The sequence below is a fragment of the Caloenas nicobarica genome, chromosome 21, assembly GCF_036013445.1.
Source record: "Caloenas nicobarica isolate bCalNic1 chromosome 21, bCalNic1.hap1, whole genome shotgun sequence".
Classification (NCBI taxonomy): Eukaryota; Metazoa; Chordata; class Aves; order Columbiformes; family Columbidae; genus Caloenas; species Caloenas nicobarica.
This window is the reverse complement of record NC_088265.1, coordinates 3982636-4000773: the sequence shown is the minus strand read 5'-3', so window position 1 is coordinate 4000773 and position 18138 is coordinate 3982636. Positions and strand designations below refer to the sequence as shown.

The window sequence follows — 18138 nt, the reverse complement described above, 5'->3', positions numbered from 1 at the left end:
CCCACCACAGACAAAAAAACCACCACTGAGGAAGCTGGACTTGCCTTCTCCGGACCAACAGTCCAGGGCAGGAGGTGCTGCGGAATCGCAAAGTCCAGAAGCGAGGTGGAGAAGCAGCGGCAGGTTGAGCGTCCCCGTCACCGCAGCCCCAGCTCCGCAGGGAGGAGATAACGGAGTCGGCTCTTCATATAAAACACACTTGGCATTTGAGAAATGAGGTGTGACGAACTCACACTCCACCCTGTAGCTAGAAAATGAAGGTCAGGTTTCTGCTTTTATAGAAGAGACATCTGGCAATCAGCATGTACATTAAAATTACTTTATTACTAAAATATTTTTACATTTAGTTAAGATAACCAACCTGCAACTACCATGCCGCTGCTCCTCCTGAAAAAGGAAGAGCACAGGGTAGGTTAAAGACAACCAGCTAAGTAACTACATTTGTCCTAGTAGCTTGTGAGTAGGCAGATGTTTTCACATTATCCTCAGCCAAATATTTTCATCCAGTCTTGTTTGGGCTGCATTTAGAAACTGGGATCTCTGCATAATTCAACAGCTGCATTGGTAACACAGTCACAGAAAAACCTATTTATAGAAATTTCTCCCCCCTGGTTTCCAATAAAACTACACAACGGGTCCAGGAACAACTGTTCACCAGCTATTACATTTAGATTTCCCATTTGAACAACCAGGACAAGGTCCGTCCTGAGTTTTCTCCACTGTGAAGATACATTTCTCTTCTCACTTACGCAGAAGCAAAGCAGGAGCGAGTCCTCCAGCGCTGCAGGAATTCCAGCAGCATCCCACCCAGGATGGGATTTGGGGTCCCAAAGGCGGCTCTTTGACTTGCACATCCACCGGAGGATCGAGGTGCAGCACCCACGGGTCTCTTCAGATCCTACCCTTTTAAACTTTATGAAACCAACAGGTATTTAAAAAAAAAAAAAAAAAAAAAGAACCTAAAATGAAACAAAAAACCCCTTCAGCTGACTGTGCAGATCAGGTAACATTAGCCAGATTTTGTCTAAAAATGTAAAGCAGCTGTTTGCTTTGGTGAAACCAAATTTAGACAGAACCAGCTTTCAATTCCACAGCTTCGTGTCGAGCTGCTGACCAAGAGACCATCACGGGCTCCTGCCTGGCGGGGGCGTCATCAAAACAGGGATTCTACCCCCAAAACACGTGATTGCGTGAAACCGAAGATCATAGTAAAAGTCAGACCTTGATACAGTATTAAACCCAATTTGTACATATAAAAATAATTGTACAGAGGAAATCTTTTCAGCAGAATACAATCTTTAAACATTCAAAAGAATATACAAAACTAATTAAAAATAGCCTTCTGCACTTGAGCGCGCTATGATTAAATACATCCAACAAGGAGGGAGCGTGAAGATGTCGCATCGGCGTAAGGACGGATGGGTGGAATTGATTCTAACAGAACACTCGATCGACCAGAATGGAACTCACAAAACATGGATAAAAACCAAAGCCTGGAAACCGTAACAAAAACACAGAAACAAAATGAAAATGTACTAAAATTTAATCATTCATAAAAGCTGTAATTTAATCTGTGACAGTAAAACACAAGAAGCAATATTAGAGTTGGTTTAGTATATTATATATTTTTGCTTTTAAAGCCATAGAAATCAGTTATCCCAGTTTTTTCCTATAAAAGACCCATTTTTCCAAAGCATTATGCACAAACATCTTTAATTAGAATATAATGGCAGAATGAAAATAATGATATTCTGTAACTTTTAAATATAAAATGAAGTCAATGACTCAAAAAGTTATTTCTTGCAGTGAGTTCAAAGGGAAATTTCAGATAATATATACCTATAGTTATAGATATAAAATATAATGGTGGAACATTTTTAGTGCTTGATGGGGAGAAATTATGATAAAAGGGTCAATATGAATTTTTAATTATAATAGCAATATCTAACATTTGAAATGCATCCATGCTCCTTTGTATAATCATACACTAGAGTCAATTATATTTATTTTCACATCCGTTAACTGCTATTGCAAAGGAGGAGTACTATTGTCTTAAATTTCCAAGAGATATACACAGAGCAATTTCTTTTTCCAGGGACCGTGTGCAAACCATTTTACGATCTAAATTCTTCTCGTAGTATATAAAAACAAGAGAAGCTTCTTCAGATATGTTTTTAATTTCCATAAGGTTTTGAAGTCGGGAATGCTGGCACTTTCCATGTAGGCAACAGTTCTTCATTCCTGCAATCTAGAAAAAGGAGAAATAAAGATGATGGAGGGAACATTTCTCATCCTACCGTGAGATGATCTCAAACAAGGGCTGTAAAAACACGCAGCAGGAAGAGCTTTTTTCTCCTCCTGTGCTGGGGTTCGTTCCAACCATCCTCCGAGTTCAGAGGTACAGAGAGAAAAGAGACTTTGGAAACGACACAAAGCAAGTTTCAGTTTTATCGCGGCTGCAGCAGAGCCGTGCCCGGCAGCCCCCACCACGATAATTAACGAGCGTCCTTCCCATTAATCTGCCTGACGAGACGGGGATATTGAATTCAGCATCGGGTGAACAATTTATTTTGTACCTCTGAGATCCTTTTAAATCTCAAGTTGGAGACCTCCCCGAGCCCTATTCCAGCTATACCAACAGGCAATGAATTGGGGAGAGATTTACAAAGAATGGCGGAGAGACCGTGAAGTATTTTGAGTATCTAGAGCAGATTTGGGGGCACGGATAGAAGTCAACGTTCTGAGAAGCCTCATCGGCAAGTGGCTGGAAGCAGCAGGTCCCGGGCAGAGCCGCGTGGGGACACGTCCCCCCCAGGCTGGGGACACCCATCTCTGAGGAGTCACCCTGGCTGACGCCACAGTAGCTAAAATAAAAAATCCATTCAAATCTATCACCTGAGGAACAGGAAAAGCCACTTAAAACGTGCTCTTCCATTCCTTTTCCTAAAGCCATTGTTTCCCCGCAACCCTGAGCTATTATTTTCTGGCATTCAAAGCTCAGGATAAGAGACTCATCAGTCAATAAGGTGCAAGTCATCAGAAGCCACGTTAACCCCTTATCCCCCTCGGTCACACCCGGGCTGCATCAATGGCCATGGACAGGGTGAACTTCAGAGCCAGCAGAAGGCAGAGAGCCACCGGTTTTCAGGAATTCATCCCCAAAATCCTGCTGTGGCCAGGAGTTTGTCTTAAACAGAATCACTCGTGTGCCAACAGAGGCCAGCAGCTCACAGGGCAGCCCGGGTGACGTTCCTGCCCAAAACCTCAAGCTACAGAAACGCTGTTTTCCTTCAGGAGCGCGACAGAACAGCTGTAAGCACACAGAGTTCCCTGCCAAGATACACAGGAAGATTATTTATAGCTACGTCCAACCTTGAGGTGGTTTCTTGTTTTCATTTTTGGTTTGTATTTTTCATGCTTTTCGGTGGGCGGCTTTTTATTTCTATGGCATTAAAAATCCGTGTCCCACCCAAACCAGTTTGCAGTTGTCCCCATAGCACCTCGGGCTGAGACAGCAGCTGCTGCAATAACACAAGTTCCATGGATGCTACTGAATTTCAGCAGAGGATGAAAAGGAAGCAAAAGTTGGCTGTGGCGGCTGCGAGCGCGGTGGCACAAGGCAGAGAGAACCTGCAAGGGCAGAAAGTTCCTGCTCTGTCGCACTCATCAAGCCAAGCAAAAGGAGAAAGGGAGAGAGAAATATTTCTCTGCCAGGTCAGTCAGTACAAGCGACTTTTTTTAAAAAGTCCAACACATGCAGCAGGATGGGAAGGATATTTGTATTTTGGGAGCCACCCCCGGCCCAATAGCCAGAACTGGAGGTACAATTCCGACACCTCTTACCTGGCTCAGAGCTGCTGCGCGATGGGAGCCTAGAGCAGCAGACATGATTTCTTTTTAGGCTTCTTCTTTTCCACTGGTGTTTTTCTATTTATCTGTCTGACCAGGTCATAAAAGATCTGAAAATGAAAAAACGCAAACTGAAAAAAAATCAAAGTGATAAAACACTATGCAAGTGTGAAAAGTGAGGCAGGTTGGCAAGCTGATGCTCTTTCCTTGTGGCTGCAATCTTATAAATTCAATTAAAGCGCTTGCATTTACTAAAACATGTTTCTCAAGCAACTGCTTACGGAACAAGAGATGACACACTGTTCATTTTCCTCTTTGCCAAACAGATTCGAGCTGTTAATCGCTTCATCTTTTTGCCTGGTCTAATCTTTCAAGTTTATTAATAAAATTAGCAAGGAGAAGCAGAACATCTGCCCTGAACTCAGTCACTTCCGGAAGGGGACGATTACAGGGGTCTCTTTTAGCTTCAGAGACGAGTTTCTTGCAAAGGCTTTTGCTGTGAGTTGTTTTCCCGGCAATACTCAACCCATTTATAGCAAAATGAGCTTTACAAAAATGCTTGGAGCTGGGTCACAGTATTGAGGAGAAATATTTAAACCTTCAGAAAGCTCCACCCTTGTCCTTGTTTACTTTTTTCCCTTCCTGGAGTGGCTGACGGCTCACAAATTCTTGTTGATTCCAAGGAAATTCAGAAAGTCCAAAAGTAGCTAAAAACCAAACCCCAGAATACTACAAATGCTTCTGCTGCCTGTGAGCCAGCAGAACAAACAAATAACCAGTACAATAACTTGCTTGATTCCCTCGTTTCTTCTCTTTGATTTCCTCGGCTTGTATGCTTTTCATCACCAGACAGTATAAACTGGCAGAAAACCAGAAAACTAAGATCACAATAAAATCAGAAACTAATCTTCCAGGTAGTCATTTTCTCCTCTGTGATCTGAGTCTCGCTGGAGGCAGCAGACAGGACAGGGAAATAGGGAGACCCAGGATTCACAGGTTCGGGGTGGTTATATTATGTAAAGCACGGGTGTGTATTCACCCCGGGACAGCTCAGGGTTCTGCCTCCTGGAAAATCCCCTTCCCTACCCTCAGGAAAGCTTTAAGGCACCTTTGGCTAACGAGAGGTCAGTCTCTACCACAAACTGTGCAAATACAAATAAACCAGAACGTGTTATACCCCGTGGCGATCTGTTCAATGACTGAGCCGCTAGTTTCTTCACGTAACAGTCGTAGTTTTACTACAGCTCAGACATACACACAAAACTATCCCTTCTGGCAGGAGTCTGGCCTGTCAAGCTATATTTACCGCGTTAGATCAGCACACGCTCCAACCAGCTAATCCCAAGCCCAGAAGCTGCGATTCCTGCCGCCCGGAGCCCCCGTCCCGTTCCGCTGGGTGGATGCGGGGCTGCACACATCCCACCCGCTGCCAAATTAACACCGGGGCCGGTCCATGCTCCTACTGCTCCTGCTTATCGCACAGCCTCCTAAACGGTCCCGCTTATCACCTGGCACCAAACCAGCTCCGCTCAACGGGGTCACCTTAGCTTTCGCGGCTGGAAGCCTGGCCTCTGTCACAGGCAGATAATTCACGGCAGAGAATAAAAACTCGGAGCCCGATGTCAAGCGGCGCTCCCTCAGCAGAGCTGCACTACCCCAGGTGGCAGGAAAAGGCACATCGACAGCAAAGGTGTTTCTCATTTAAAGACGGGAACCATTGACACAGATTTCTGTTTGGGCGCAGCCCAAGTTGGTGGCTTAGCAGAGGAGGACTGCGATGGGCAGCCTGCTTGTGCAGCCAGACGTAGCAGGAATGTGAAAAGCAAAGACTTCAAAAACAACAGCCAAAGCTATGCAACATGACGAGTGATACAATGGGGCATAATCCACATTCTGAATAGCAGCAGCAGCAATCTTGAAAAAGTCAACATTTCCAGATCAAGTTTATCTAAGCTAAGAGTCATCCAGCTCACTGAGCTTGCTCAGGACCCTCTGCTGTTCGTGTCCACTGGCACAGGCTATAGAAAGCACTTACCTGGAGAAGTGACCCACACTTTACAGAGAAAAAGGAGCAGATCTCCTTAAAACAAACAGAAAGCAGCAGCTAAATACACTGCATCTCACACCTTTCTTGGGCTAAGCTCTCAGAACCAGCCTGAATCTTCCTGATGAAGAAATATATGAAGGACCCCATGCTGGTTTAATGTGGCGTTCACGCTGAAGTACGAAAGACAAGGGAACAGCCGATAGTTACCTCGTTAACGTTGATTTTAGACTTTGCAGATGATTCTAGAAAGGCACAGTTACACCACTGTCTTGCTAAGTTTTGACCCTGTTCTTTGCCGACCACACGCTCTTCCTCCAGGTCACATTTATTGCCAACCAGAATCATTGGAACCTGCAGAGGAGACAAGCACGAACAAGAGACGCATCAGCAAGTTAATGTGCAACACGGACTGTTAATGCCACGGCTTACACAGGCATGTGAGGAAGGGGGGAAATACAGACAGCATGAAAAACAATAAAAATCAGGAGTTCAGCAGAGCTCAGACTAGACTGGGATTTAGATGCCTGCCGGGAAAGGGCTGAACAAAGTCCGTACTATAGACACTCTGGTTCCCTAAGAACTAAACACACGGCGGACATCGTAATACCAAATGGTAATAGTTCAGCGCAATCTTAAGTTAGTAGAGATTTACTTTCTGTTCTCTACATCCAACACCATTCAAGTAAAAAACTTAATTTACCACCTAAATGTATTTCAAGACTTCCATGTGACAGGAGGCTAAACTGCCTGCCAACTTAGCCTGTTTTAGAGAACAAAACACACGTGTTTTAAGACATCCATGATATGTTTCAGCCCCTTTGACCTCTCTTGTCAACCTGATGTCAAGCCACACAACAATAAATGGAAGCACCTTTGCAAAGCGCTGCCCTGGACATCTCTTCCAATAAATAATCTCATGCAATATTAAACCAAGCATTTGATACATGTGCAAAAGATTCGTAAGGCACATAGTTTGTCCAAGACAATGACAAAAGGGCATCTGCTCCTCTCATTAAGCTGCTGGCTTTTGAAAGCGCCTGGGAGAGTCACCTTCTCACTCCTTCACGAGGAAGAAAGTGCCTTGGGGAAATCATATTCCTTGTGACATTTCCTACAGAAAGACAGAGAAATGTAATACTGTAGGAAAATGACCGTGGCTGGAGTATCTTTGAAATAAAAGCCCGATATGTAATTTCAGGCTTTCTCTGCTTCTCAGGCAGTCTCTACCATGGCTGCAGCCCACCGAGATGTCACAAATAGGTAGAAAAGACCCTAAACAAGCAAAGAAAAAAAACACCTAAAGCACCCTGAAAACTCCACAGCAACCCACAAAACCAAAACCACCCACTCTCAGGTGTCACTTCCACACCAATGAGATGACGGGATGGCAGCGCAGCCCCGAGCTCCAGCCACACACTTTCACAGCCACTTTGGAGACAGATACGTGGTTCAGGACTTTTTACGCCTGAGAATCGCAGCTTATGTATAATTTTGAATTTGCATTTACAACCTGCATCTCACACAGATCTGAGGGGACGATCCAGCCAGAGCTGAGGTGGGTTTTGAAGCCCAGGACCGCGGTGCTCGGCGTGCACACAGCAGCATCCTGTTTCCCTTACGCTGGGTAAAAGCAGCAAAAAAACCTAAAGAACTGCTGATAATGGGTGTGCACCCCGCTCCGTTTCCTGAAGCATTTAATTCTTTGAACAGAAAATGCGTACTTTCCAGCTGGAAAATAAATCATTATCCACTTCCTTTGGTAAATCACAACAGACTGCACGTTTTTAATCCTACTTCAGTGTTAATATTTGTAGTCTCTTCTCGATTCAACTACACTCAAGATTAGTTTTTGTATTTAAAACTTACAGCCATATTGATTAGAAAATGACGACTTCTTTTTTTTGAGAAATAAGTTTTACTTATTAGATCAGAAACCCAAAGTCACAAATACAAATGAGGCAAATCCAAAAAAAGCTTATTTCACAGCAGAGACCAACTGGATATTTAGAACTATCAGCTTAATCCCATTCTTTACAGTTTTCTAGATAGTTAAGAGATGCTTTCTCATACCAAAACATGAAAACGTGTTTTGAGCATGTTCAGCGAAAAAAATTAAAGTATATTAAGATGTGAAATAATAGAAAAAAGTGTTATTTAGATGGGTAAACAGTATAGTTTTGAAAGACAGGAAACTCTATATAAGGTTATTTGAAGAGGTAGTAATTGTTTATCATAGAGCCAAAAACGGGGTTTGATGAACAACTAGCTTCTGATCATTTACTATTTAATGTAGAAGACTGGAATTTAAACTTTGTTAGACATATATAATTTAATGGTTTATGTATTGGTATTTTGAAAGACACATTCTGAACCTAAATATAGGAAAGAACGCATTTTCCTAACTCTGCAGAACATGACTTAAACGTTCTAAAGGTTCTCAGGCTTGGATTCAACAAGTAACGTCCCCCTAACACAAAATAAATAAATGCATTTGAATAATTAAATCAAATCGCTGAAGTCAAACCGAAAGCAACAGTCTCTATTGTCCGGTGAACTTGACCGGCTTATGGTGCAAATTCCCCTCGAGCCGAGCGCAGCGCTGGGCTCTGCCCGAGGGGCCGACGGAGGACGCGTGTTTCCAGGGATTTATCCGGGCGTAATCCCTACCTAAATGAAAACCAGTTTTGCATAAATAGCAGTTCAGCTCGTTAAACCAAGGAGGGAACCAAAGCCATTCAAAACAAGGTAATGGGGATACGGCTCATGCCCCCCAGCACACCACAGCAGCCGATGCAACCCGACAGCAAAGGCAGCTGCTACTTTTAAGCTGTCAGTGGAAAAAAAAAAAGGGCAATCTTTTTCACACTCCTCAGGGCGAACCCTTGAATATGTTACTGACTGTTAGGAAAAAAAAAAATATATATTTAATTTCAGCTTCTGCTGGAGGAGAGAGTTCCCACACTTCTGCACTGCCACGTGGCCACCGCGGCAAAAGCCACCGGCAACCTCTCCTGCATCACGCATTGAGAAATTAAAAGCCTGCCAAGGAGTCCCAGCGACAGGAGCTGGGGCCTGAACTGGAAATATGGTAAATAGTTTTCTTCTGTCAAGCGGGACTGAATGCAAAGTGTCCTAATGTAATTTTTCCTTGTTTTAAAAAGGGATTTAAACACCCGAAATTACAACCTTGCGACAGTAGCTAAGACTCCTCCAGCCATTCCCAGGGACACCCGCAGCACAAAGCTGAACCCCACACTGCTCACATACGGGAGCGATGGACCCTTAAACATCCGCCTTTTCCTCCAGAAAGCACATTTTCATACGACAACCTAAAATTCTGTCAAAGTTTTGGTTCTGATGGATTGGGGGGAAGCCCCACTCAAACCCAGTGAAAGAAAATGTAAATACTGGAAAGGAGCTAAAAAGAGAGAGAGAAAGTTGTTTTTCAATGAACTCCCACCATTTCCAATATCTGTTGGCCTCCCAGCACATGTGAAAATGTGGCTTCGCTATGGCCCTTAGAAAGAGATTTCTTAGAAGGAAATTTTCCTCACGAATTCATGTACGCTTAGTTACAGAAACATTTTAAATATCTGCAAAGGAAAAAAATATTCTACTTACATCTTCAGTGTCCTTAACCCGTAAAATCTGTTCCCGCAGGTCCTGTAAGTCGTTGAATGTGGACTGTGCTGTTATAGAATATACTAGTGCAAACCCTTGACCATTCTTCATATAGAGATCCCTCATTGCTGTAAATTGCTCCTGTAATTAAATATTTTTAAAAGTAATTAGCTAGTGAATATGGCCAGTGAACAAAATAATACTTTTATTATAATGGACAAGCACATAGTACTGTGCAGCACACATTTACATTTTTATCCCTTACAGAGATCCACTGAAGCATGAATATTTAATAAAAGCATTAACACATTTCTTTCCCTTTTTCTTTTTCCCCCTCTAACAGAGAAAAAGGCTTCTTGGGAAAAAAAAAAAAAAAGGAGAAAAAAATCAGGAGTAGCAATAAAAATATATCTACAAACAAAACTGTTCTGTGCCCCAAACCATAACCCATGGTGTTAAGATTTGGCTGGCACATTTCGTAGTGATCGTTCATTTATTTTCTGATACGGTGTTAAGCACGAGTCTGCCCTGGGACCAGACAACAGATAAGGACAAAGAAACTCCATTCCAACTAGAAATTGTACTTACTGTCCCTGCTGTATCGAGGATTTCAAGCATACACTGTTGACAGTCTACTTCCACTTGCTGGGGAAAAAAGGGAAGAGACACACGCAATTAAAACTAAAATGGGCCCGGCAAGAGGAACATCAGCTTCATTTCTACTTCTGCGTAAAGAGCTCTGTGAGCAAGGTGGCCACGTGCACTTCCCCAGCGCAATTAGAGGATTAATTATGCCCCAAGCCGGGCATTTGGGTCAGCTCACTACTACTCCAGGCCTGTTGATTATAAAGGCCTAAATGAGGCCTAAGCGAGGCTTCTCAACTTCAGCGAGATCAAATCCACTCTTAAAAATCAAAGGACCTTAAACTTCTTTTTTTTTTTTTTTTTTTTTTTTTTTCCTGCTAGGGAAGAAGGGAATAAGGAAGAAAAGGAAAAACGAAATATTTAGTGATCCTCACAGTCAGGTTTAGCAAGTCTTGAGCTCACTGAGAAATGCCTCAGATCCAACGAGGGTAATTCCAGGGAAGTCAAACAAATTTAACAGCACAACTCATATCGCAATTTACATTTAATTACCACAGGCGCGAATGTTAAAAGTTGCTGTTTTCTGGTTTGGTGCCTTTAATGATGGTAACACTTATGCTAATCTGTAAAACAATGGGTTCCTTGACATCAGTGGAGTGAAGAAAGCAGCTCTGTGGACAGAATTACGTAACGTGACAGCATCAGGGATCCTGACAAGGACTTTTGCTCAGCAATTACAAGCCTGCACCCAAAACAGCTGTAAAAAGAATTGTATGTGCCTTCCAACTGAGCAGAACGCGTTTGAACTAAGTGGCAAAACAGCCATACCTAAAAAATATGAAGAAACAAAATGCAATTGCTATGCTACAGTAATATAACTTACTGCGATGAATGGTGTGTGTATATTCTCTATAGTAACTTCTCCAGATAACATACACATAGCAAATATTGATCCCCTCATGTTTTCAAGTAATAATTATATGTCAAATTACAGCAAACAGACCAGATTCTAGTTTGGTTGAGCTGTTCCCATCTCTTTGTTGCATTATTAAAAAGAAGCAAGCTCTATGAGACGTGAAAGAAAGAAGAATGCTGTTATTTTACCTTTCTGTATGAATCTTCTATTGTTGGGTCATATTTTTCAACAAAAATTCCCTGAACAAACTGTACAGTCTAGGCAGAAAGGAAAGAAGAAGAAAATTAAGTGGACTGGGCACAACCGGTAACATTTACCAAGAAGCACTTTATGAAAAAGTAACAACTCAAAAACTACTCAACAAAATTCAACAGTGGGAAGCACAGAAAAAGACATTAAAAGTTTCAATTTTTAAAAATAAAATTTGCGTCGTTTCTGTCGTGTTAAGAATCACTTTATTCATGAATGCTTTTGAAACTTTTTTGAAATGTAAACTGTTTGCTTGCTTGCTCTTTTATAAAAGATGATCTCCTCTAAAACACCTTTACTTGAGTGCCTGTGACTTTAGAAGAAGAAGAAAAAAAAAAAAATCACCAAATATGGAAGACTTGAAATTTAATCAGAAGAACTAGCAACCTGTACCCTGTGGAAAATCCACATTTCAATTCAAATCACATTAGATTTACAGTGGAGCTACTCTGGATTACATGCCCAGAGCACAGACGTATTTCAAAGCAGCAAGTTAAACCTGGAGTGTCTCCAGGTACTCAATTTGTATTAAACCATTAAAGGAGGAGACATCACTCATTTCACAGAGGAAGTCCTTCCTCTCCTATAAAATTATTCAAAGCAAATCTATCCTAAATATTTCCCATCGAGCCGCCGTTTGGATGCGACCCATCCCTGGACATCCAAGCTCTGCACGCGTCATGCTTTGGTTTGTAGCACAAGGTGGTGGTTGTTTGTAAAACCGAGATCCCAGCACTTAGTTTTGTCTCTTTAAAAATCAAACACACCAACTAACTTTGGCCAGCTGAACTCTCTACGAGTTTTTTTGGAACACAAACACTGCAAAGTCACTACCTGTTTGGAGAAGCCATATTTTGTTCGGACAGAAGGCTGAGATTTTTGTGCAAGAGGGTTCACATTTGTCACACCAACACTTGCAAACTTTCAGTGACACATGCCAGATACGGGCAAAACATCTCGCTGTACACTGGAAACTGAGTAGTTCCTCATGGTTTGCTTTGTTTTATTATATGAAGAAAAGGTTTCTAGTACTACATCATTTTAAAATCATCCTACATCACTAAATAAACCTATTTTATACTCTAATGATCAAAGCCTTTGCTTCTCCGGTATTTTTTTGTCACACTGAAATGTGTCCCAGTCTGCCTTTCAGATACCGGGTCTCAGCAAGATCATTATAATAAGATACTGCTATTAATGTGGATTACAGCATCATAGCAGGAACAGAAAACAATGATAAGAGTTGTAGGTTACAGATGTGAACCAGCCTTCAGTGTGAGAACCTGACAAACCACTCACAACACTTTATCTGTCTACTATAAGCACCCAGAGTCTTATTTTATGTCCACAAATACAGTACTGTTCAGGAAAAAAAAAAAAAAACAACCAAAACTGAACCCACGTATTCTCTTGTCAAATTGTTTAATTTCTAGTAAATCACTGTTCTAACTTGTTCTCTCAACTGATGCTTGTGTGTTCACATAGACACCAATCACACACCATCTTAATTATCATTATATTCAACTTCATTCATAACCTGTCTTACTACGTAATATTCTTAATCTGTGATGCACTTTGCTTTTATAGATTACAGGTGGAAAGAAGATACAAATCTGGGGTTGTTTTCAGGTTATGGTGGATCCAAGACTTTTTAAACTCTTCCTTATTTTGAGGGTTGTGCATCCCAACTTTAAGATTTATATAGGACTATGCACAACTGGATACTCTTGATAATTCTGTCTACCCACTGATACTCCAGAAGATTTTTACTCTCACTAGAAATGGGGAGAAAACTACTGTACGGGAAACAAAATACTGTGCCTTAATAACCGTGAAGGTTATTCTGCTATGCTGTCATCATGACCAAGAGGCACAATCAGCATCACGTTGGCACAGAAGAGTTAAAACAACAGGGAGGATTTGCAGTGAAACAACACCATATTGTAATGAAAACACAGACTGAAAGGGAACACCAGCCTCTTTGTTAGACATTTTCGTTTACACAGTTCAAAGAAAGAAATTTTAAAGTGACCCCCCGTATTATTTCAAATCCCACCTTGTAACCTCTCCTTTCTAACGCTTGTGAATAAGTAGTCATCTTGAAAGCTAAATATTATTCACTCTTAGCTGACAATTGGCACTTATAGTGTCCTGTTATAAGCATATGGATCATTGTTGCAAATTAATTAGAATATATGCTTACTTAGCACCTAGACTATTAAAAATAATTTAACTTCTGTTTACCAGACTATTTGCATTTCAGCTTTTAAAAAGGCCAAAGATGGATGCTGACTCAGACTTCCCATCACAAATAAGGAAATTTAAGTGTGTCAGACACTGAATAATTTTTATGTGCAGCACATGAATCTATGCCCTATTTTACCTAGTGGATCTTTCATTACATAACAAAAGCATGATAATCAAGGGGATGCTGGTGGAAAAAGTAAAACAGACTGCTTAAGTTGCTGTGGAAGAACAGAGTATCAAAAAAATCAGACACCTACATCTTGTAAAGGTCAGGATGGGATCTCTGAGACAGTGCATCAAATGCGATACATAATTGAATAATCTTTCCTCCTGTTCAATCTGGATTCTGCAGGTGATTCACCAAGATTATTGGCAGCCCATTTCAGAATAATCAGCGCTGCAAGCAGCAGCATCTATGACGTGAACAGCTGGTCAGCAATTATCTTCTGTGAACAGGAACACGGTGCAGTTCCTTGTTTCAGATAACTGCACACTTGACCAGTTCTTTGCCCTTCTTGTTGGAACGAGCTGCTTGACTGATGGGTGATAAACAGGTGACAGGAATCTCTCTTACAATGCTTTCCTATCAACCCTGCTATGTAAATCTCTTATTGGAAGCAACACAAGTACTTATGAGTGCAAAGTGTCATCAGTCTGCTTGCCCCTCCGCACTGCGCACGTTGGAGGTCACTTCTCCTTCTGTCCTGTATTTTCAGTCCAGGCTGCACGTTCAGGTTCTATCCAGGGTGGAAAACACAGCCGTGGAGGTATGCAGAGCTGCATTCGCTGTTCCAGCGCAGGTTGGGCTTTTAATACTTAGACATTCGGTCATTTACAACATTACACCCATGCAGGAAGCAGAAATGAAATGCTAACTATTGTAACAGCGATTAATCACCTGCTGCTCCAAAACCATGACACAGATTCACAGATATTTCTGCAGTGTAACAGTGGCTACGTGGGAGTCACTACACGCGTTAAAAGTCATACAAATATCCCAACGCATTTAATCAGCACGGTCTGCAACGAGATCGGCCAGGTTTGAAGTTTGTGTTATCTGTTTCGGAACTGCTTCCCAAAACTCACCAACGCGGACTTCCCCACACCTCCTGAGCCAAGGACCACTAGCTTGTACTCACGCATGGTGTGGTCTGTTCAAATAGAGACAATCTGGAAAGCAGGAAAAAAGCCAACAGTTAAAAGCGTACGCGTACACACAAATTTACGACACTGTCTTTTGAAAGCAGCGATGCGCTCCCCTTCTCCAAATGCTCCTGAGGACAAAAATCTCTGGAGGAACAGCTAGATTTTCCATTTTTCCACCTGGGCACTCAAGTTTAGACGGCCGCTCTGACAGCCCCAGTTTAGATGGGATGCTCTGTGAGCCTGTCGGTGCTGGGAGAGGAAGAGGATGGAAACCCCGCGGCACCAACACGGCGCAGCCACACGTGCCCGGCTGCACCGCGCACCACAAGCTCTGGCCGCCCGTCCTCTGCCTTCTCAGCATTTTCGAGCACAAAACAATGAGGATCGGTCAGGAAAATTACATCAGCAAGATGCAAGGAGAGAGGTTTACTTCTCCCACCCAACCCCCTGGCAGGGAAGGATTTAGGTCAGGATTTTCTCTCTGGAAAAGGTCAGGCCCAACTCACGGCTGCCAAGGCAGAACCTCGCTGCTCGCCCAAGCAAGGGCTCTGCCTTTTTATGGAAATCTTGCAACTCCCTCTAACTCGCTACGCAGCACCAGAAAAACTTCTCATTCTCACCGAGATTCCCCGACAAATAAGGCAAATGACAAAGCTGGTGATAAACATTTTACACTATGTTTACATTAGAAGCCAGGCTGGGCTGTCCCTATCAACGGAGCTCAAGCAAACAATGACCTCAGCAGCGAATTATCTTCCCCTCTTCCCTGCAAGATAGCGCTTTCTTCCCAAGTAAGGCTTCGGAAACACGAACGCTATGAGGCTGGGCAAGCTGCATTTCTCCAAGGCATTTCAAACTAATCCTGCTACAGGATTTATGGGTTCGCCGGCTGCAGTTTGAGGATCGCTTTAAAAATAAAAACGTCTTCCAAGGAGTTTGATCGAGAAACGTCTCACCTTGTCGACTACCGTTAACAACCATCTGCAAAGAGCGGGGATCGTATTTTTAGCTTTGTAACTGTGGACAACTACCTGACAATCTGTGTCTCAAGTTTATGTAACCATTAAATCAGGACAGGCTTTTTTCCTATCATTTAAATTCCCAAGGGAAAGCTGTTAACGCGCAGGGTCAAGAAGGAACCCACGTGCTGCCGCACACCCACGGCCAGTCCCCACCAGAGCTGAACTGGGACCAGCAGCTGAACGTGACACCGGAGACCGTGCCCAAACATCCTCCTTTTAACCCTAAACCACAGGATTTTTTATGGTCTCAATGTGACACAAGTGTAGGTTAAAACAAACATTTAAAAAATCCCGCGTGCAGCTGGAGGGAGGCGTACAAGTTCTGTGGCCGGTTTAACACAACTTTAAGCTCATTTAAATGAAAAGGATGGAAATCCAGGACTCGCCTGCCCGCTCTGAGGCTCTCTGCACTCACACTGCCAAGCCTTAGAGGAGGAATTAAAGCTGAAGCTATCGGTTTTAAGCACCTTGTGCTGGTTTCAATTCAACTCTTGAAGCCTCTATTAGCCGCAGTTGCTTAACTTCATAGAAACTGTGAAATGAAGTCAAACTGAAAGGGATTTTCCAGAACGGTAACTTTGAATATCTAAAAGCAGAGCAATGTCTACGCACTGTAGTACGTTGATGCTATTTTTGGTTAAAATTCTGATAGCTGTAAGCTCTTCTGCTTGAAAATTTCCCTAGAATAAGATTCACTTCCTTTCTCTGAAAAATCCTGATTTTGGATGGGGAGGGGAATTCCAACTAGCAATGATTTTCCCCTTGATAATCCTTAGAAATTAAAAGGCAATGCATTTTTATAAAGCATAAATGCAACTTATTGATCCAGTTTCTCTTCATCTCCCTCCAGTTCCACCCAAGAAAACCCAGAAAGCAATCAAGCTAAGGGTTAAATTTAGCTGTGAACTCTTTCACTTCTTATTTATAGTAAAAATACTTGTGGGAAAGTTTCAGCTGGGAGCAGTACAAGAGCAACTTCTCATTTCTTCTCTACAGTATTTGCTGATTATTTTTTTTTTCAGGTGCAACAGGAAACCAAGATCCTGAAACACATGAGCCTTATTACTGTAAACCCCATACGCCTTAATTATCTCGTAGCTCTTTCACAAGTATGTTAATATTATCTGTTTATACAACAGGAATAGAGTGCTCAAGGAATTACTATGCTGCGTCCGCGCCAACTTTTCCTTTGGCAACTGTTCATGCCCACCTCAATAGTCAGACACAGTAGCATTCATTTCCATCCAGAGCTCTCTGTAGTGGAGTTGCATGGGCTACGTTTCGAAATGGAATGAAATTATGGGTGTTGAGTGTTTCTTTGGAGTCAAGAAGAGGACGATCATGAAGGAGCGTAAAAAATAAAACTTGAAATACAGGGTAATAAATGAGCAGGGTTCAGATTTCACCTATAATCATGAACAAACTTCGCTTCTGCGCTGTGAAACAGCTGACACCTCAGGATTAATCTCTTCTTGATTCTTTGACAGGAGCATCTCTTTGCTGCTGCTACGGCCACCAACATTGCTTGGGGAGTGACGGAAATGGATATTCGGGCACCAAGATGCCCAGCTCCTTCCTGAAGGAAGAGCGAAGGGCCCTGGCCTGTAGACAGATGGAAAGGTAAAGAAAAGATGTGGGATATTTGTTTTAATCTACAAAAATGCAAGGCAGGGCTGGCAGGATGGCAGAGGGATCTCTGGGAGGGACCAGCAGCTGGATGCGCACGCAGACGAAGCCATAACCTGAAACGTGGCTCCGAGCGCCCGCTCACCTGCATCTTTATTCAGCCAAGCGCTCGCTCTCTCGTAACCGCACGAATCGTCTTTCACCCCGTCGCAACCGAGCGGATGAATCAGGGCACAAAGAAGCAAAACTCTGGGGGTATTTCCCAGCCAGCGGAAGAAGCCGGGCAGAGGCTGCGGGGAGAACAGCCGAGGCCCTTCAGCAGATAAGCCCCATGCAAAAATTAGCTGCTCCTGTTACAGAAGTTTCACCAGCTCAGCAAGAAGTTCATAATTCGAGCGGTGGGGAGAGAAAAGCCCAAAGAAGATAAGCGAACACAGCACTGAAACAAAGTGGGTGCAGGAACTTCACGCTAATCTGAAATGTGACGCGCACCCTGCAAAATGCAGATGCCCAAGTACAATTTAATACACCTGAAGAGGGCAGTTTGTATTTATTAGTTTCTCCTTCTCCAAACACCTCTGGAGGTACAATACACCGCTCAGCATGAGGAAGACTGGCAGGAGCACATGGTTTTGCATAACTGGATGAAAGACTGGCCACAACTGATGACACCATCTCCATTAAGATGATAACAAAAGACTTAAAAAAATAAAATCAAAGCAGACACATTCTTGACTCAGCCTTAAAAAGAAAAACTGTGGAACGTAATCAGAGATTTGTATTTGCTACAATAGCAGAGGACACTAGGAAAGACTGAACACAAAACCTCA

At 42.6% G+C, this 18138-nt stretch overlaps 1 protein-coding gene across 6 annotated transcripts in view; it reads right to left on the bottom strand.

Annotated features, from left to right (window-relative positions):
- Positions 1–305: 305 nt before the first annotated feature.
- The window catches only part of RAP1A (RAP1A, member of RAS oncogene family), a 33973-nt gene continuing 16140 nt past the window's right edge, over positions 306–18138 (bottom strand). For all 6 annotated transcript variants that reach the window (XM_065649195.1, XM_065649192.1, XM_065649193.1 and 3 more), the window contains 7 exons: positions 14601–14684; positions 11207–11275; positions 10106–10162; positions 9518–9658; positions 6104–6247; positions 3844–3959; positions 306–2248 (listed from right to left, as the gene is read on the bottom strand). In XM_065649195.1, the coding sequence (XP_065505267.1) occupies positions 3873–3959; positions 6104–6247; positions 9518–9658; positions 10106–10162; positions 11207–11275; positions 14601–14657 (555 nt within the window). In that variant the 5' untranslated portion in view covers positions 14658–14684 and the 3' untranslated portion in view covers positions 306–2248; positions 3844–3872. The remainder of the gene's footprint in view (positions 2249–3843; positions 3960–6103; positions 6248–9517; positions 9659–10105; positions 10163–11206; positions 11276–14600; positions 14685–18138) is intronic.